The sequence below is a fragment of the Colossoma macropomum genome, unplaced genomic scaffold (assembly GCF_904425465.1).
Source record: "Colossoma macropomum unplaced genomic scaffold, Colossoma_macropomum, whole genome shotgun sequence".
NCBI lineage: Eukaryota > Metazoa > Chordata > Actinopteri > Characiformes > Serrasalmidae > Colossoma > Colossoma macropomum.
The window spans coordinates 56734-77642 of NW_023495848.1; the positions used below are offsets into that span (position 1 = coordinate 56734).

Sequence of the window (20909 nt, forward strand, 5' to 3'; positions counted from 1 at the left end):
AACATTATAGTCTACAGCACTGGACTGTAAATTTACAGTAAATTACTGGCTACTACATGATAGAAACTGCTATGTTTTCTATCCAGGCTGGGCTGTATCAGAGACCCTCCTCCAGGGGGAGAGGGCGGTCCTAAGACTTTTTCCAAAAATGTTTTACAATTGTATTGATGCATTATTTGCATTGTCAATACTAACTGCAAAAATGGTTATTGAACAATGTGTAACACCTGAACTGGAAACTAGTGACGACCTACGGAGCTTTGTTAATCAATTTTATTGATTTAAGGTAGAAATTATCAGAAATCAAGAAAACATTTGTGTGCATTTACCCACAATAACCTTCCATTCTGGTTCATTCAGTGGTTCCTGCTTTACCTCAATAAACAAACTCCTGAATGAAGCAGAAAGCTGGTTACAGTAGTTTAATTGAACTAATAAAAGTTATAAAAGTTCACCACCACCAAGTGTTGGCTCAGTCTTACTGAACTGTGCAGTGATAAATACAATAACATTATCACTGAAATAAACCCGCTAGCTAGCTAATGCTAACCCCAGTTATCTGGTTGGTTTAAGTCCTTTAGAGCTGGATGGTTTTATTCTGGTGAAGTTCTGTACTTTAACTGATTAGTGATCTGTGATTATAATCCAGTATGAATCTGCACTGTGTGTAGTTTTTACAGTCTGACAGTCATAATTCTGGACTGAATTAGCATTACTGCCTTCAGCTCAGTGCTCTCTCAGAGACAGAGCTCCTCTAATCCACCTCACACTAATGAAGGCTGAATCAGTAAAGATTGTGTTGGTTGTTTAAATAAAGATATAAATATGAAATATTGGCCACTAGATGGTGGTTCTGTTTTATAACAGAAAGTGCAAAACAACACACATTAATACAGAATAATGAATAAATACAAAAGTACAAAATATCCATTTTTAAATGGCTTCTAATGGTTAGATTATCACCTGAGCAAACATTACAGACTTATCAATCATATTTCCTGGCTGTAGAGTTTGTTGTATTGAAAGCTGTCTATGGACTCAGCAGGCAAACACAGACTCAATAATGTCTGTGAAAGAACTGCAAACAGTTTTAATACATAAAGACGGACTCTGAGATGTTCAGGTGGTGAAACAAACTGCTGTTTTTTACTAATAAGAAAACATTATCATAACATTTGTGCTCTCATGATTTCTGACGTTCTTTTCCTCTGAGAGTCTTTATATGGACACTTTAGTAAATCAAAGTCAAAGTCAGCTTTACTGTCATTTCTTCTAATCATAGATGTGTTGAGAGAGGAATGAAAAAAGGACACAGTGCTATGATTAATACATAACCGGACTGTCATTTTTACATTCATTGCATGACGTTAACAACAAACATAACAATGCGCAGTTTATCAAAAACAATAAAAAAAAAAAGTTTGACCTGGAGTCATTACTTATATTTAAAAACAACATTAATCATAAAATTCATAGTTCACGTGTTGTTACAAATGTGACATTTTCAGTGCAGGAATAATTACATTTTTCAACTGTAATTCTTGTCAATGTTATTAAACAGTACAGATACAGGAACTGATCTTGGATCAGAACTCAGTTAGTCTGTTAATGCTGTGGATAAAGTTCATCACATTTCACACACTTCATTTGAGATATTTCAAGTGTATATCGAGGTTTGAGTCCGGGATGTATAACTGGAATCAGAGGTGTTGTTGAATGTACATTATAGAAAGTGTAGAGATGTGAGCTTTTATCACAGTTGTAAAAAGACAGTGTTTGTTTATCACAGTCTAAAAACACTCCCAGCTTTGAGAACCGATCTCTCACTAGAACAGAAGTCTGAGAGGGATCATTAACATAGTAACCTTTCTCTCTCTCATAGTGAAGAACCCAGCAGCCGTTCTGTGGAGTTAAAGCAACTTCTTTTATCATCTCTGGTTGTTGATTGGTTACCCCTATATGCCAAGATGTTGGACATTCACTTGGCTTTTTTAAACTTGCAGTAGGTGTTGCTGCTAATGCTGTCAGTCCAGTCACCTCCCAGTAATACTGTCCTGAACACATTCTCTCTTTAAACAGGACACCCAGGACAGTGGGTGATGAATAAGGCTTGATGGCCACTGGAAAAAAAAAAAACATCAAATAAATAACTTAACTATGTAAACTCAAATAAGAAACTAAAAAATAGCTTATAAGAAACTTATAAAAAGAAATCAAGGCAGATTCAGAAAATAAAGAGGAGTAGTCATTATTCATATTACAAAATCTGTGGGCACTTGTTTACTGACTATTTAAATGATGTGATATTAGTAATGTACTTTACATCTCTAATAATAACATTAAATTACTTTTACTTTAACATTAAAACTGGTGTTTGAGAGGGGGGAGCCCAATGTGGGGCATGGTGGGGGGGGTGAATGTTAGTTTTCTTTTACCTTTGCGTGCAAATATTTCTTCCCAGTCTGTATAAAAGAGTAAAGAGAGAAACAGGGACACAGTTTGAAAGAGCAGATATGAAAAATGTCTGCTATAAATTAGGGGTGGGGAGAAAAATCGATTCTTAGATGCATCGTGATGCAGACGATTCTGAATCGATTCACAAATGTCAAAAATCAATTTTCTAAATGTTTAATTTATAACGTAATGTTGATGGAACGCAAAAGGCGGAACTTAGAAGTGCAGAAGTGCAGCATCCAGAGAGTCTGTGGCAGCACATAACAAAACCACTACAGGATGAGTATCCAGTTGTCGTATACAAGACACCCTCTGCATTCAAAGCTAGGTCAGGGGTCGGCAACCCAAAAGTTAAGAAGAGCCATTTTGTCCTTTCAACAAAAATCAACCCACCTAGGGAGGAGCCACAACATTTAATGTCCAATACGTCTCAGTATGTGCTGATGTCCTAGTATAAACGGAAACACAGACTTTACTCTGTTTAAACATTTGATCAGCTATAGCCACTTTCCTCTCATCCCTGACAGGACACTTTTCTTCAACAGTAGAACAGTTTCTTGTAAAAGAAGCATCTCTCAGCATTCGACTGTTTTACGAGGGTGAAGTCATCTTATTCACCAGCTTGTTGTTCGAATTTTCGCATTCCACCTTAAATAGTGCCTGAGGCGCCAGAATTTAACTGCTGCACCATTGGTGGAACGGGGAAATTCGAAAGAGAAACTGACTTCAGCTTTGCAACATTTTAGTGACAGTTTCTCGTTGCAGATTAAACGTATCAGGAAACCAGCTGGGGTGCTTACAAAGGCATATAAGTCCATTTGTCTCCAAAAGTTCACGTTAAATCTCTCTCTTTGCTTTAGCGTTAGCTACTAGCTAGGCGAGATTGTCTGAATTGCTATGTGAGCTGCAGTCTGCACGTTCATATAAACTTCAGAGTTATAGGGTGTTGAATTACCAGCGTTTAAGATTTATTGTTAAACTGTGTTGAACGATCAGCAGAGCTTTATTTTACTGCAAAGGAGGATTATTTTATTTTTACCTACAAATCTGATTCTGCTGTGGAGCCGCAACAGTAATAGAGCCGTATGTTGCCGACCCCTGAGCTAGCGTATGGAAGCACTTTGGCTTCTATGAAGTTGAAGGGAAAAGGACCTGGACGAGAGCCGTGCTACATGCAGGTAGTGTCACACTAAAATACTTTGGAAACGATAAACATGAGAAACCATATTACACCCATTTTCCACCCAGGCTGCCAACCAGAGGACCATCAAGCAAGTGATGTCAAAACTTCCACCCAACTCGGGAAGGGCAAAGCGAATTACAGACTCTATCGCAACTTTTATTGCCAAGGATTTGCGTCTGTACTCAGTCTTTGAAAACCAGGCTTTTGCGCTATGTTGCCCACTTTGGAGCCAAGATACAGTGTCCTGTCTCGAAGATATTTTACTGACACAGCGACCCCCCACACACTCTACAACGAGACCAAAAACGAAGTTATAAAATCACAAAAAAAGAAAACAGGTAGAATAGCTGTAACGCGCTGCGTGGACATCCACTACCACTGGATCTTATTTCACCATAACTGAGCATTTTATCACAGATGAGTGGCAGCAGCGTCTCATGTGCTCCAAACAAGAGCAGTGAATGAGAGTCTTCCAGTTCACTTGCCACATCACTTCCGTTTAATTTTTTTAATAAAAGATATTAGAAGTAAATTCATTATGGATCATTACAAATACTTTGCGTTAAAAGTACTAAGTCCTCAGACAGTGAGAAAATAGAAATGCTGTATACAAAAAAAAGATGCATCGATAATCGTTTTATAATCGCATCGCAGCCTCTGAATCGTAATCGAATCAAATTTTAAGGTGCTTAGAGATTCCCACCCCTACTATAAATGTGTCTTACCAGTGAAAATGTGTACATGAGGACATTTACCTGGTTTTTCTGGGTCTGTAATTGTTTTGTTGCCACTTTTTGCTGAGGCTGATTAAAAGAAAATAAAATGTTAATGTTCTCTTGCCCACAGTGAGTGTGACTAAGATTCAAATTTAAAAACTCAAGAAATCTGAACAAGCCTTATCAACATGACTGATAAATGACTAAAGAATTACACAACAATGCACTAGGTGGTGACACTTCAGTCTAATTTCTTGACTTGATGGAGCTTTGAACTTTAAAGAAAAAGCCATTCTTTTAACATTTTAAATGGCCTGCAGCTGCAGCTGCCGAAGTCCAGGCTTCCATTCATCACTCCTATAACTCACTCAGTTTGTATTGTAGTCAATGCAGTTACTGACTAATACGCTGTAGGATGTAATAAGCCCTGGATTTAAAGGGATTAAACATTCTCCATAACTTACTGTTAGCCCTAATAACTGCTGAATAACTAAATCATTGGCTCAGACAGTGTTACTAGTACACATATGATCTTTTGATGTGCTTTTTCTTCTTTATGCTTGGAATTTGTCAAATGTTAAAATTGGATTTGTGTGTATGCAGATTTCAAAAATGTACCTTGTAGCTCTTGACCTTTACTTGTTCCTTTGTTGGCTGTTGCTGGACCTGATCAAAGAAAATAAATGTAATGTAATGTTACTAAAAGTTAAAATGTGTAAATCATTTAAATGACTAATAATCAGCAAAGACTGGGCATATATGTGCAGAGTTCTTTGCCATAACTCAGTGTTCAGGATCAGCTTACTTGCATATGTAATTTAGTACTTTCGGTGTATGTTTTAATTCTTGTATTTTTTGTGTAGTAGCCATGTTTTGGTATCAGTAATACTTGTATTGTTGTGTGTTATCTGAAAACCATATTTCTGGAGTTTAAGTGGCTGTGTATTTCTCTCAGAACACACTTGAAGGAGAATGAACTCTCCTTTAAAGTAAATATTCATAACTTACTGTTGGCCCTAACAATTTCTTATTTATTTAATTTATTTCTAAATTTACTGCTGAAAGCCTCTAACTAGAATATTTTACATATTTTCAAAACAGATTCAATCCTCCCTTCTATGTGACGCTCATCAATCTTCTGTGGCACAATGAGCTTGTTTACACTTCATGTTATTTTTCATGATTGGATCTGGATAAACTTTGGATGGATTATATTTACACTTTTCACTAAAAAGTGTTCCCAGTGTGACCAGATGAGTCAATTGTACCTTACTGTGTCAAAGCAAATCCACACATATACTGCTTTACTTCTGTTTTATTTTTCCCCCTCTTTACCATACACGCAACATGCTTGGTTTGGACACTTTCATCAGCCTAAAGTGCAAGAAGCCACATGGTTTATGGGTGATTTTACTGCCGAATGACTAAAAAAATTAGACCATATTAGAATACTGCGTTCATCCTTTATGGCAGTGTTATTACTATAAATATGACCTTTTCAGACAGTTGAAATGTGTCGGATAATAATGTGGGACTTGTGTGAATCCAGATTGTGGAAAATTACCGCGCATTTCTTCATCCTTGCTTCTTTGTTTGCTCTCTGTTTCTGGACCTGCTGAAACGAAAATATGGTTAATCGTATTTGCTAACATAACTAGTATTTAAATACTACTCTTTTATTAACCATAAAACTGCATTGGAGAATTGTTTAAAATGATCAATAATGAGTAAAAATGGAAGATTTGAGCAGGTTACCTTGTACTTCTTTATCCTTATTTGTTTCTTTGTCACCTGTTTCTGGACCTGCCAAAGGAAAACAGGCATAATCTTATGAAGTAAACATTCTTTTAAATACAGTCTGTAAAACACTGTCTGTAAAAGAATAATTAGAAAATAAATGGAATATTTATGTGAAGTTCACTGCTTTCTGTCGTAACAGTGTGATGTGTTTGTTACTGTATCAGTAACCTAAGTTTAAATTTAGCCTTCTGCTTTATTTGTATTGTAGCCATGTTTTGATGACAGTTATATGATGGTGTACTGGAGAAGAACTGTCACCTGAGTCTGTCTGAGTGGTTCCATCAGTTCTGTTCATTCCTTTCACAGCAGAAACTGGACTTGATGGAGGATTAAACTCTCCTTGAAAGTAAATACCATTCATAGCTTAGTGTTCGATCTGATTATTTCATACTCGGTTCTTGTTCTTCAATAATTGGAATACTTTTTTAAAATTTTCCACCAGGAAAATACCATCTGTCTTACTTCTCTTCTGTTTTACATTTGCAAAAGCTTGCATCACATGTTCTGAAATAAAGAAAACTAGCAGAGCTATATTTTCAGTAAGTATATGAAACTGAAACTGATTCATTCTGGTACATTATCTGAAAACTGTATCTTGGGGTTTGAGTGGCTACATCAGCTTTTTTTATTTCTCTCATTCTATTCATAATCATAACTATAGTTACCATCTTCTCCATGATTTTTGAAATAGTTCAGGTCATATGATCTATATTATATCTCTATGATCTATCTAAAACCTAAATGATGATGTGTTTGAGATCTGTTACCTGAGGTCTGAGTGGCTCTATCTGTTTTGTTTATTTCTCTCACAGCACAAACTGGACATGATGTAGAGTTGAAATCTGCTTTAAAATTAACAACATTCATTATTCAATTTTATTCTTACTTCTTAATTAAAGTTTTGTCTTGCTTTTTACTGTGTTATTGAATAGAAAACATTTTCTTCTGAATGACTAAATTACTGGAACATACAACATCAGCTCCATCAGCTTTGTTTTTTTTCTCTCAGAGCAAAAACACAGCAGATCATTATCGTAATTGCAGACTGTGCAAATTTACCTTGGATTTTTTTTTGTGGACTTGCTTCTTTGTTTTTTGCCATAACATATGTAGTGTTGTGTTTCTGTGATACTGTTTCATTAGCCCAACTTCAAATTGACTAATTTTCAGTCTTTTGTGTTATAATCATGCTTTGAATTATACATCAGTTAGTTCTGGCCACGCTAGCTGATTGGTCGAGAAGCGTTCTAACCGTGCTGTTATTTCACCATAACAGCACGGTTTTTTCACGAACGCTGTATCACTCTGCTGAGACACCGTTGCTAAGCTGACAGCTGTAGGAGACGCTCAAGTTATTTGAACTTTTTTACTTCTTTCTTTGCACAGAAACAGAAAATGGATACTTTTAAGATCACATTTGACCGACAGCCGATTTGGTCCTTACTCTGACCAAAGATGAGACTACTAATACCATCCGCCAAACGTGTAGTCTGATCTTCAGAGTCTGACCAAATCAGACTGAGCCATAAAACTACCGCAATATCAAGTTTAGCTCAGTTTTGTCATTTTTTTGCCAGATCAGTATTAATGTTGTTTTGTTCCAGCCAGTCTGTAAAGCATCTTACAGCCCATGTTGTTTGGCGAATGGTGTTGGGTTCATTTCTGGCTGATTCCAGGTTGTTTAGCTGTTCTTCTGTCACAGCTGCCGACTGAAAAGCTGCTCAGTGGTGATGACAGTTAGGGAATTTAGTATAAGGAGCTGGAGAACGAACTGCTGGCTGTGCAGCGAGTGGGCGGAGCTCGTTACTCTGACGTAGCAACAAGCTGCTTGTTAAGGACCTATAATTTGGGGAAGGATCTCCAAGATTAAAACATATTAAACGCCGCGTTCACGGCCCAGTTTATTAATTTATTACTTTATTTATTTAACTGTTGTATAAAATCAATAGAACATTTAAGGTTGTATGTTATCGCAAATAACATCACGGCTGTGATGATCTACAGCACTCGGCACAAATATATGATGATGTACTGGTTGAGATCTGTTACCTGAGGTCTGAGTGGCTCCATCAGCTCTGTTTATTTCTCTCCCAGCACAAACTGGACATGATGGAGGACTGAACTCTTCTTTAAAATAAACATGACAACTTAGTGTTAAATCTGATCATTTCATACTTTATCAGCTGTTGTGTTGGGAGTATTTACTATTTAATAATTTGACCTTAAATGGAATACTTAATTTTCCAAAATGGAAAAGTTGCCATTATGTTATTTATTATCATTTTCTTCTCCTCTTTCGTCCTTTTGTACACTTGCAAAACTACCTGAGCTACGTTTTTAGTAAATGCATGTAACTGAAACGGATTCAGTTCCATGAAAAAAAATGTATAAATCTCTGCACTTACATGCACTTGTTACAGTATGATATTTGTGTATTACATCATTAAAACATACTGCTTAAACTATGAATTAGCCATGCTAACTGTGCAGCTTTGTAGACCAAACAAGCAATATCAACCACACTTTGTCAAAGACTGTAAATCCAGACTGTGTAAATATACCTTGTTTATCTTTATCTGGACTTGTTTCTGTTTTAGCTGTTTCTGGATCTGCTGAAGGAAAAACAGGTTTAATGTTATCTTGAAATACACCATATACAAAATAACACTAACATCAATGTATAGTTATTATGGCAGCATCTGCAGTTTATTACATTTCTGCTTTCTTTGTTTAAAGTATTTTGGCCATATTTTGGTGTCTACATAATGATATGGACTATATATGATGGTGCATTGGATGGTGATACCTGAGGTTTCAGTGTTTCCATCAGCTCTGTTTATTTGTCTCAGAGCAGAATCTGGACTTGATGGAGGATTGAACTCTGCTTTAAAATCTGACAGTCATGGATAAATATGTGCATACACACTTTCTGTTATGGTTTTGGATGCTTTAGTAGCTCAAAAACTGGACCATAATTAGAATACTGAATACTGAACATTGTATGACCTTTTGGGGGGATCTCCTATGTGACACGTGTAAAAAGATGTGTTGTAGATTTGAAATAAAGAACTACATGTGAGTTTCATTTTTAATAAACACTGTTACCTGAGGTTGGAGTTGTTTCATTGGTTATGTTCATTTCTCTCACTGGACTTGCTAGACGATTGAGATCTCCTTTAAAAAAATGACATGCTCAACTTCATATAAGCACAAATAACTTTTACTCCATTGTTGAATTCATAATGGTAATACATTTACATTCTTTTACATGCTCTTCAAATTCAAATCACCAAAGGGCACAAAATAATTTAAGCATGTAAATGGTTCTTTGAGTGTTAATGGTTCTAATTAGGCCCAATGTCCTTAATAAAGAACCCCTGAAGAACCATCCTTTTTAAGAGTCTGTCCGTTTATAGTGGATATATTCATGTCATGTGGAATCACTGCACCACTTTCCAAAATGTAGCCTAATGTTTTTAATTTCAACATATATTGCGTGCTTAAAGTCTATAAACAGAGTATTCTGTCCGTTATTATCTGAAAAGGCTGTAAGTCAAGTAAGCAGAAATGTAATGAAAATATGGAAAACTCAATACATTTGAATACCGCTATTATTGTGTGATCTTTTGCAATTTAACAGATCCACTTCTTCATGAACAGCTAATTAAGTGTAATGTAAGGATAACTTGTTCACTAATAATAAAGGAACCCAATAGGCACACAACAGTGATCAGTGATACCACTAATTTTCTTTTGGATCTGATACCTTATTGCTGTGAGGCGACAGAGCTACCAATTATGCCACCATGCTGCCTCCCATTTGAATGAGGACTGACAAAAACATATATGAATCATTCCATCGCATTAGTTCAAGCTGCAGCCCCACAGTAAAAACACTATTTAAATTATTCAGACTTTTTACTATTTACAATGATTGTTATGATCTTTGTTTAGATTTATCATGAGTTTAACGTCTAAATGAAACCTTTATTCAAAAAATGCTGTCCCAGTGGTACTAAATTAAAACCACCTTCTTGTACCTACACTGGTTGTCCATTTTATTATTAGCTCCACTTACAGGAGCCCCTTTTACCCTGTTCTTCAGTGGTCAGGACCCCCATGGACCCTCACAGAGCAGGTATTATTTGGGTGGTGGATCATTCTCAGCACTAAAGTGACGCGGTGGTGGTTTGTTAGTGTGTGTTGTGCTGGTGCGAGTGGATCAGACACAGCAGTGCTGCTGGAGTTTTTAAACACTGTGTCCACTCTCTGTCCACTATATTAGACACTCCTACCTTGTCAGTCCACCTTGTAGATGTAAAGTCAGAGACGATAGCTCATCTGCTGCTGCACAGTTTGTGTTGGTCATCCTCTAGTCCTTCATCAGTGGTCACAGGACGCTGCCCACAGGACGCTGTTGGCTGGATATTTTTGGTTGGTGGACTATTCTCAGTCCAGCAGTGACACTGAGGTGTTTAAAAACTCCAGCAGCACTGCTGTGTCTGATCCACTCAGACCAGCACAACACACACTAACACACCACCACCACGTCAGTGTTACTGCAGTGCTGAGAATGATCCACCACCCAAATAGTACCTGCTCTGTGAGGGTCCATGGGGGTCCTGACCACTGAAGAACAGGGTAAAAGGGGGCTAACAAAGTATGCAGAGAAACAGATGGACTACAGTCTGTAACTGTAGAACTACAAAGTGCACCTATATAGTAAGTGGAGCTGATAAAATGGACAATGAGTGTAGAAACAAGGAGGTGGTCATAATGTTATGCCTGATCAGTGTATATTGATATAGTATAGGTCACATAATCTATATAATATCTAAATGATGATGTAGTGTTGAGATCTGTTACCTGAGGTCTGAGTGGCTCCATCAGTTCTGTTTATTTCTCTCACAGCACAAACTGGACATGAAGGAGGACTGAGATCTACTTTAAAATAAACACCATTCATTATTTAATGGTAGTCCTAATAAGTTTTCTTCTTACTTTTTATTGTTAATGAAAGGAAAACATTTCATGTTGAATGACTAAATCACTGATACATACAACATCAGCTCCATCAGCTCTGATTATTTCACTCAGAGCAGAAACAGAGCAGATCATTACTGTAAATCCAGAAATTTACCTTGTATTTCTGTGTCTGTATTTGTTTCTTTGTTGGCTGTTTCTGGTCCTGATGAATGAAAAACAGGGTTAATCTTATTTTGCTAACATTCATTTAAATAAAATCAGTAACACGCTTTTAAAATAAAAAGCGAATAATTAGTAAATAGTTGGAATATTTGTGTAATGTTCATTGGTTTTTGCCATAAAATCTGCTGAGTGTTTTTGTGTTACTGTGTTAAACTTTATTACTTTTCAGGGTATTTTTAAGTCTTTATTTTTCTGTTTTAGTCACATTTTGATGATAAATATAAGTATACTGGTGAAGATCTGTTCCATCTGTGGCTCCATCAGTTCTGTTTATTTCTCTCACAGCAGAAACTGGACATGATGGAGGACTGAGATCTGCTTTAAAATAAACACCAGTCATAACAATGTTGGATATAATTATTTCACGTCTTGATCAGTTATCAAATGGAGAGTATAATACTGTTCAATAAATGGGGAATAATTGAAACACTCACATTTTCCAGCTTTGAAATTTGATCACTGTAAATAATCTTTTCATCTTTCTTACACTTTGCAAAAGCTGTATCTCAGTTTTTGAAATAAAAAAAAAACTAGCTGAGCTACATTTTCAGTAACTGCACAGAGCTGAAAGTGATTCAAATCCATTAAAAATATATAAATATCAGCAGTTCTATGCACTTATTACAGTGTGATTATTTAGATATTAGATTATAAGAAGCTACAGCTTCTGCTGTGAATTAGCAGTGCTAACTATGCAACTTTGTAGAGAAAACAAGCACAACCTGACTTTCTTCATCAACCACACTTAGTCAAAAACTGTAAATCCAGACTGTGTAAATGTACCTTGTTTATCTGGACGTGTTTCTGTGTGAGCTGTTTCTAAGTCAGCAAAGTTATTAAGCTATTAAAACAGTATCTGTAGTTTATTACATTTCTGCTTCCTTTAAAGTATTTTATATAATGATATACACCGATCAGGCATAACATTATGTCCTTGTTTCTACGCTCATTGTCCATTTTATCAGCTCCACTTACTATATAGGTGCTCCAGCTCCAGCAGCACTGCTGTGTCTGATCCACTCAGACCAGCACAACACACACTAATACACCACCACCACGTCAGTGTTACTGCAGTGCTGAGAATGATCCACCACCCAAATAGTACCTGCTCTGTGAGGGTCCATGGGGGTCCTGACCACTGAAGAACAGGGTAAAAGGGGGCTAACAAAGTATCAGAGAAACAGATGGACTACAGTCTGTAACTGTAGAACTACAAAGTGAAACTATTTGGTCAGTAGAGCTGATAAAATGGACAATGAGCGTAGAAAAAATGAGGTGGTTGTAGTGTTTAGGGATGATTGGTGTATACCTTTAACTATTATTATTATTATTATTATTATTATCATTAATATTGCTATTATCATCATGAAATGTCATATCAATATTTACATATATAAGTACATGTTTATGTTTATTTCAGATATCCGGATAATCAGTAAAGTCTGTTTCTAGTAAAGTTTGACATCAACAACTGCAAATGATGCATTTACTGACAAAGATAACAGGATTGTAGCATTTTCAATAAACATGCAGACAACTGGGTTACAAAAACAAACATTCTGGTATAGCCTGATGATATGATTTCGGCATAAAATTCAAAATGGACATCGTAGTGACAGTAAACTGTCCACTGCACATTATACAGTGAACCAGTGTTTCCAACAAAGTCACTGAAGTTGAGCAAAAACAGGACAAAGACGAGGTTAATTAGAGCCACGCTGACCACGTCTACTCACCAACAAGACGACATGCTTCCTCTTCTCAATGACCGTAAAAAGAAAGGAGAAAAATATCATCCACAATATTTCCACCCTGAGGTCACAAAAACTTTAAATAATTCTATATACCAATTAAGAGCTAGTGGCTAAACAATAAGATACATTTTACAAAGCGATACTTTCTACAAGGAAAACAATTAAATGACTATTTTAGCCTCCTCACATCATCATACTGAGTCTTACCTGCTGGTGTGGACTTTGTGCCTTTCTTGAAAATGTGACCTGCATTCCAGAAAGTTCCAAAAGTTAGACTGACAGTGTGAGACTTTTAATTAAGATTTGCTAAGTGAACATTTCCTACCTCTAAACTTGAGGAAGATGATTGTCATTACAGTGAGAACCAACAGACTGATAAGCAGTAATATGGTTGCAACTTTCCATCCTGGAGAAACTCCTGATCAAATATAACACATTATAAGTAAATATTAACGCTTTAAGAGGATCATTGAACCAGTTCAGGAGGAGCACTATGTCCTTTACCTGGTTCTGTTGTTGAATCAGTTTTTGTGGCTGATTGATGAACAGATTTGAGTGGTAGAACTCTGCTCTCTCTCATCTCCTGATCAGATAAACCCACAGAACAGGAGATCCACTCTGACTCAGAGGGAGAGAGAAGCAGCCAAGAGCTCACACTGACCAACCTTTCAGAGTCTTAATGAGAGAGAGAGAGAGAGAGAGAGCGCAACAATGTATAGGTTTAGTAGTCATTAGAAAAGGCCCAGTTTTACGAAGGAATGATATCAGTTAACGTAGCTTTTCTCAGAGATTTTCACTCTGTCATGTTACAGTCATCTTCTACACCACTGAGTAAGGAAGGAAGTTTCCTTATAATGAAACCTCAGAACTCTGGAGCCTTGGCACAGTCACTAGCTGTACTAGTAGTGAGCGACATACCAGGTAAAATTCTTCCTCAGGTTTTATTTTTAGTTTTGTCATAACCATTTTAACTGACTGTGGCTGAGTCAGGAACGTTTCAGTCACATTTCAGATGACACCGAAAACGCAGCAGATCCTCAATCCGTTACATCTTAAGTATTCCACTTTTGATGCATCAGATATAAGGGAATTGATTTAGCCCACGTGCGAAACACAAGGCCATGTTAGGCCTATGGCGCAATCCTACTTATATATATGTAATTAATGCTATATTCCACACCACAATTTCTTAATCCTGTACCTGGCAAACCGCAGCCCTGCACAGTTTCAAGTGTTCCTTGTCTCTACATTGATCCAGCTCATCAACTGATTGTGGAGCCCTTCATGAGGTGGAGCAGTTGGGTTGTTGATCTAGCTAGATGTCACTACAACTGTCCAATATTTGCTGGATTACATTAAATGTTAAACATTATGAAACATGTCTGCAGTCACCTTCAAGTTAAAATAAACACTTTTTAAAACTTTTCAGTGGCATGTAAAATATAATGCCCTCAAACTAAAACTAGGCCCCCCTAAAGTGAAAATCTGGCTAAGCCACCACTGGCACATACACACATTCAGAACACAACAGAGGTCGGTAAGTGCTTATTATTGATTTTTTTTCTTTAATCAGATTAATAATAAAACACTGATTAGGTATATTTCTTTCTACACATTTTCTTGTCCAAGGTCATTTGGAATGCAAACTAATAATAAACAATGAATTTGCTTTTTTAAATAGCAAACAAATGCAACAATAACACTGTGTAACACATTTGTAATTAACATGAAAGAGCAGAATAAAGAACAGCAACTGCCATTTTTTTTCTTGTTTTGTTTTGGCCTTAACAGCATATTGGAATAATGGTATTTACAAACCTGTGTAGTCATAATTAACACTGTCTGTGAGTTCTCTTCCTCCTTTGTCTCTCCAGGTGAGGGTGGGCTTAGGTGACCATCCACCTGATGCACAGGTCACATTCACCTGTTCTCCAGCTCCAGCAAAGGAGAGAAGAAGAGGAGATCCAACCACTAAAGTAAAGAACAGAATATAGCATTGAGTAAAGCTGTTATAACTGAATCAGAATGTAAAAATAAGTTTAATATAAATAAAATGGATAAAACATATTTAAACAGATGCAACCTTTAACAATTTAAAATTTTACTATTAGTGATATGAATAAAGTGTGAAGAAATACTAGTGACAGGTCAAGGTTAACCAAAGCATCCTGATGAGGCTCATGTTTATATATTACACCATATCTTTACCTGGAAGGCTGAGAAATATGCTCGCCTTTTCATACCATTTATAACTTTTAACATAGCACATATATTCTCCTCTGTCTGCTACTGTGAGGTTCTCCAGTTTCAGAGAGACGTTCCCTTTCTGCAGGTCTCCAATCAGAGACGCTCTGCCTCTGTACTGAGGATCTCCAGTGTTCTCCTGGACCTCTCCGTACAGCAGAACTGGGTTGTCGAATTTACTGGGTCGATACCAGCGTACTTCATAGCTCCTAATGTCCAACATAGTAGAAAGTTCACATGGCAGAACAACAGAAGATCCTAAATGTCCTGATATAATGTCATCAGGAACCACCAAAGAGAAGGTATCTAAAAGAGGCAGATTATTTTTGTTAAAGTATAATTTGAAATCCAAACATTCTGAAATTTTGAAATGTGAAAATAAAAAAAAATGAAACGAAATGACAATGAAAACCCTAAAACCTTGTTTATACCTGGTCACTTCATACATCTTGAGCATCAGGTTTATATCTAAATAGTGCTTATCCACATAAAAATGCAAGTGTAAATGCAACCAAGACATATTCAAAACCGGTTTAGGTCCACTCACTCAAACCACTTCAGGAGATGCATATTAGCCAGTTGTCATACAACTCTAAATGCATCTGTCACACCAAGCCACATTAGACACCCCTCTGAGTACTGTGACCACACCTCCTTCTCCTGTTCTATGGGGAAAAAACACCCACTGTAATGCTGCTACTAAACAGAGGCTTCACTGCTCCTTTAGTTTAGCTCTGGAGTGTCTCCTCTGAGTTGACTGAGTAGTGTTCAGTGGCGTGAGCTACTTAAAAATAAAGCAACAGCTTGGTTAACCATTACTATGCATCATCACTATTCACTGTCTTGCTACCATACATTACGCTTCAACCAAACTTCACATTATTCAACATTATCTTAACAAGTTTCAATTGGAGAAATTTAACCTAATACCACAGAGCTCATCTTACAGACTACGTTCAGCATTCAAGCCTCAAGTCCAAACAATGTGCTGATCTTAATGTACAGAAAATAATTGCATTTAAACTCCAATCGCAATATTCATGATAAAAATTAGATCTGATTATTTTCACCAAATTGTTCAGTCACCATCACCGCAATGACCAATACTAATTATTTTAAACAGACAGTCAAATAACAATAATAATAATAATAAACGAATAACATAATGCAAAATGGTGATTTTCGAAGCGGCAACCATCTTGTAAACAGAACAGGAAAAATGAAGTACAAACTAGGTAACTTATCGCTGTATATGACCTGACCTGCATATTACTCCCCATGCAGCAATCAAATGTCAATCGGACTAATCAGAGACACAACTGATTACCAAATATAGATGCATGTGGTTAAAACCTTATCAGGTTATATCCCAGATTGAAGTCGCATGAAATGACCAGGTGTAAAAAGATTGTAAGGGTTTAGGATGATAGTGATGCTGCTGAGGGTGACATTAATGAATTACCTGCATTTGAACAGCTGAGAAGATCAAATATCAGCAACAGAAGAAGCATCACTGTAAATGGAAAACAATATCAGTTAGTGTTTATTACTGGGTTAGTTCAATGGACACTGAAGTGTCTAACTTTTAGATGACTGTGCAGATGTGGGAGGTCAAATTACTTGTGCCTTTTTGCTTTTATGAAATGGTGATAACATTAATTATGACAAAATACACAACATTTCAATAAATAATTCAAGCTGTAATTAATAATAATCCTAATAAACTATTCATCTGCGAATACATGTAATTCATTTCAAAAGGCTATTGTTGCCAAACAATAGATGTTGAGCCACCTACCATTGTATAGTCTTTTTTTTTATTTTATGTCATAAAATGCTGCAAATATAATAAAATGGCATTTAATGTTGAAACTTTTGTCTTAAAAGTAGTTTTTGCTCACCAAATTACCACAGCAGGGACAATGCTAACTACCACTAGCACCTATCCCACAATATTCTGTGTTGTGTTAGCATGAAGCTAACGGTTCCACACATTCATTTTTCCACACTGAGTTTAACACTGTGTGAGGTAGATGTACCAAAAACACACACATTTGACACCTGATAGACATTTAACACTCTTTACTGTTCATTATAATTAAATACTTCAATTCACAGCCGAACACTAACTATTAATGGACGAGCTTGTTAGCTATCATTTAGCCTGTTTAGCCTGCTATGTTTTAGCCTAGTTGTTACCTCAGTTGAAACAAAACCAGGTTCCAGTTGGTGGTTGATGTTAGCGCTATAGCTAACGGTCCATTCATAGCACAGTGTTTTCAGTGACTTCGGCGCATTAATACAGAATCCAGTTGTTGTGATGCGGCCAGGTTTGCACATATTTTACACTGGCTTTCAATGCGGCATCGGATTTTAGGAGCAGAACTATCCATTTGATAAAGAAACACTAAAGGGGAATTCCACTGATTTTTCTAAATTTCTGTGTGATTCAGTGGCTGAAAAGTAATCAGAGTGATTCAGAGTGGTTTGGTGTGAAAAGGTTCAGATTTCTTTACAGTGGTGGAGATAAAAACCAGGGGTCGCCATGACTACAACACAAATATAGACATTTTATTCACCATCCAAAACCACCAGTGAACCTACATGAGTCCTTTGAGTTTTTATTTGTAGTACTAATTATGGTAAAATAGTTCCTGTTGAAAAAAAAAAACATTGTGTTTCTGTTGGTTTCTAATGGTTCTGTAATGTGTTTTGGCTTTTTTTAATTGATTGATATCACAGTTTAAAGGATCCTAATGGTTTAACAGGTGACCAGTGGCTGATTCTTTTAGAGGTGGACTTCTGGTTCCTATCACCACCACTGTGAACAGTTCTGACTTTGTAAGGTTCTCTAGAACAGAGCCAAACCACTCTGAATGACTTTGTTAACATGTTAGTCATTCAATTATGCAGCAGTTTGAAAAAGTGGATGGAGTTCCCCTTTATTAACAAAACTGTGATAATCACAGATGCATCTACTCAGAAACAGTAACAAACCCAAACCACCACCAGGGGGAGCTGCAGTACTGCAGAGCTGTTTTCAGTGGAAAAATATATGCAAAACGAGGTCACTCAAAGGCCAGTGCAGTACAAATACTCACTGTACTAAATTTACTGTTGTTGTTTTTTAGGTTTGGGACTAAGAAAGTAGTTTGTCTCCACAGCGTATCAGTAAAACATTAATCATGTTTCCAAAAGATTAAAGCACATGTTGGGAGTGGCTAAACCAGTTATAGTAGCAAAGGTCAATAAGGACTAAAACACACAAGATCAGATAAGATACGCTTAAATAGTACTGAATATTAACCGCATTCAAAATAATGAATAGCTCACACAAGCAAAAAAAAATTATTTTACATGCAACGATCTCAGGACAGACCACTGTGATATACTCTACACATTAACCCCCCGCCCCACACACACACACACAACTCTGAACTCCCACCATTTCACTTTCACTTTTACTAAACTCAGGTAAAAAAGTCTTAACACTATTCAAACGTATGAAAATGAGAAACGCAGACTGAAACATGATGAACTGTGTTTTCTGCCGAGCTTATAGAGCGCAATAGTGTCTTATATACCGGATAGAGAGTTTAATCACTGCCTACCTTCGTGTGGAGCCACTGAGGCGTAGCTGAATAAGAGCTTCAGGATGATCTACAGATCCAGAGTCCACCTGCTCACTGATCACTGAGACCACTGAGAGCCTTAATCAGCTCTGTTTCAGACACTAGTGTTCAGGTTAATGAGCTTTAATGAGTTTGTAGATCCGGAGGTGCAGAGATCTTTGAACCCCACCAGCTCACCGGAAACTCCCGGAAGAGGCGCGAGACAGAGAGCAGGAGTCCAGGAGAAAAACGAAACTGGATAAACTGGACAGGATGGTCAACTTTATCTGTTCAGTTTATCGTCTATTAGACATAACATGTATGATCTACTGCAGAGAAGACAGACAAACAACTACAGCCGAGTATACTGAGTCAAAAACGGCTTTTTCACGGACGATGAATGATTGGAAACGTGGCTGCGTTTAAGGGAGCGTCTAAAAAGTGCCTGAAGTGGAGGAGTTCACACTGACATTCTCAGTCAACGGGAGCAGTTGCTCTTCTGTTTCTCCTTAAATATCACTGATGCAGGAGCGCCACGGTCACTGACTGGGCACCTCTAACCTTATTTACCAATAAAGTTTTATTTCTCACAGATTTAAATGCAGATGTCACTTTATTCACTGCTCCCACTGAAACACCACAGTCTTACAAAAGTAAAAAGATGGTTCAAGGGTTCTTTAGTAAAGTGGATGGTTCTATATAGAACCATGAACACTCAAAGAACCATTTGCATGATTTCAGGTTTCTTGGCAAGGGTTCTTCAGATTGATGGATAATGTGCTGTATGTGGTTCTATATAGATACATTTATATAGAACCAAAAAGGGTTCTTCAGATTGATGGATAACGTGCTGTATGTGGTTCTATATAGAACCTTTTTGAAAAGGTTTTTATATAGAACCAAAAAGGGTTCTTCTGTTGTTATGATGTCAAGCTTGTACCAAGAACCCTTTTTGGTGCTATATAAAAACCTTTTCAAAAAGGTTCTATATAGAACCATCCCCAGTAAACATTTGGCCGTTGAAACAACGTTGAAATCACGTGTCTGACTGCCGTTTAAACTACGCTTTATTAAGGTTCAAAATGAAAGTTAAAAAAAGACGTCTAAACTTAGCCGTTGAAATCACGTACATAACTGCTGTTTAATTTACGTTTTCTTATGGTTGAAAATGAAAGTTGAAAAGACGTCCAAGCTCAACTGTTGAAAAGACGACCAAAAAAGTCACAGTAAAAACGTCATTTTAAGGTGTTCTAAGGCCTTGGAAAAAATTATTGTTACGTCTTGTGTCTGGCCTTTTCCTTTTTCTCTGTCTGAGTGTTTTCAGGTGGACGTTGCTGTATGACTGACGTCTCGTTTTTCCCGACATGTGATTGGCTGTTCCAGTTGGCGCCGGTTATAAAAGGCCTTTGGTGATGGATCAAGAGAGAGCGGTTTTTATTTGGCATAGCATGGTTCCGCTCTCCTGGCTGCCCGCCAGTCGACAGACCAGTTATTGTTGGTGATTTGCTGGCCTACCGGTACGTGTGAGCCAGTGAAGACATTTTTGTAAATGTGTTTCTTTTGTTTAGAAAGGGAATGTAGGGGTGGCCTGCCCTTTTTGTTTGATATGTTGGTCATTTTTTATTGGTAGTGTAGTGAGGTTAGTGGTTTTGTAATTTTCTTTTGTGCGTTAGTTTAGTTAGTTATTTTTCTATATTAGGTTTTTTTGTTTGTTGTTTTGGGCCTTGGGCCTCCCTGAAGTTATGTTTCCCTTATTATTATTTTTTTTTGGTTTCTTGTTCAGTCGCAAGCTGAAAATAATTTTGATGAAGTGCAAAGTGCAAAAGCATTGAATAAATTGTTAAATCCGTATTTGATGTGATTATTATTATTATTATTATTATTTATTAATTAGAAGGTTTTTTTTGTTTTTTTTTGGTTTTTTTGTTCTGGTCTGGCG

At 36.8% G+C, this 20909-nt stretch overlaps 1 protein-coding gene across 9 annotated transcripts; it reads right to left on the reverse strand.

The window, feature by feature from the left end:
• Positions 1 to 1256: 1256 nt before the first annotated feature.
• On the reverse strand, positions 1257 to 19408 carry LOC118803137 (butyrophilin subfamily 2 member A1-like). 9 transcript variants are annotated; one of them, XM_036563652.1, is made up of 21 exons: positions 18971 to 19408; positions 16822 to 16872; positions 15324 to 15665; positions 14934 to 15086; positions 13620 to 13790; positions 13441 to 13533; positions 13323 to 13361; positions 13098 to 13118; positions 11294 to 11341; positions 11020 to 11097; positions 9259 to 9327; positions 8715 to 8765; positions 8203 to 8280; positions 6921 to 6998; positions 6412 to 6492; positions 6109 to 6156; positions 5918 to 5968; positions 4972 to 5019; positions 4393 to 4440; positions 2436 to 2462; positions 1257 to 2120 (listed from the first exon to the last, which is right to left on the reverse strand). In XM_036563652.1, exons 2-21 carry the CDS (start codon positions 16868 to 16870, stop codon positions 1606 to 1608), a joined length of 2088 nt encoding a protein of 695 aa, XP_036419545.1. In that variant the 5' UTR covers positions 16871 to 16872; positions 18971 to 19408; the 3' UTR covers positions 1257 to 1605. The 9 variants fall into 9 exon arrangements, with proteins under 9 accessions (XP_036419545.1, XP_036419547.1, XP_036419548.1 ...); XM_036563654.1 differs by having other exon boundaries at positions 11020 to 11094; positions 13098 to 13121; XM_036563655.1 differs by having other exon boundaries at positions 6921 to 6995; positions 8715 to 8762; positions 13098 to 13121.
• Positions 19409 to 20909: the final 1501 nt, after the last annotated feature.

Bases quoted from the DNA above. Each gene is read 5' to 3' on its own strand.
- LOC118803137 (XM_036563649.1), bottom strand. From the start codon at position 16,870: ATGCTTCTTCTGTTGCTGATATTTGATCTTCTCAGCTGTTCAAATGCA. The intron at 15,087-15,323 runs GTAAAGATATGG...TCTTTACTTTAG, and splicing joins CATATTTCTCAGCCTTCCAG to TGGTTGGATCTCCTCTTCTT. The intron at 6,999-8,202 runs GTAACAGATCTC...TTAATTTTAAAG, and splicing joins TGGAGCCACTCAGACCTCAG to CAGATTTCAACTCTACATCA.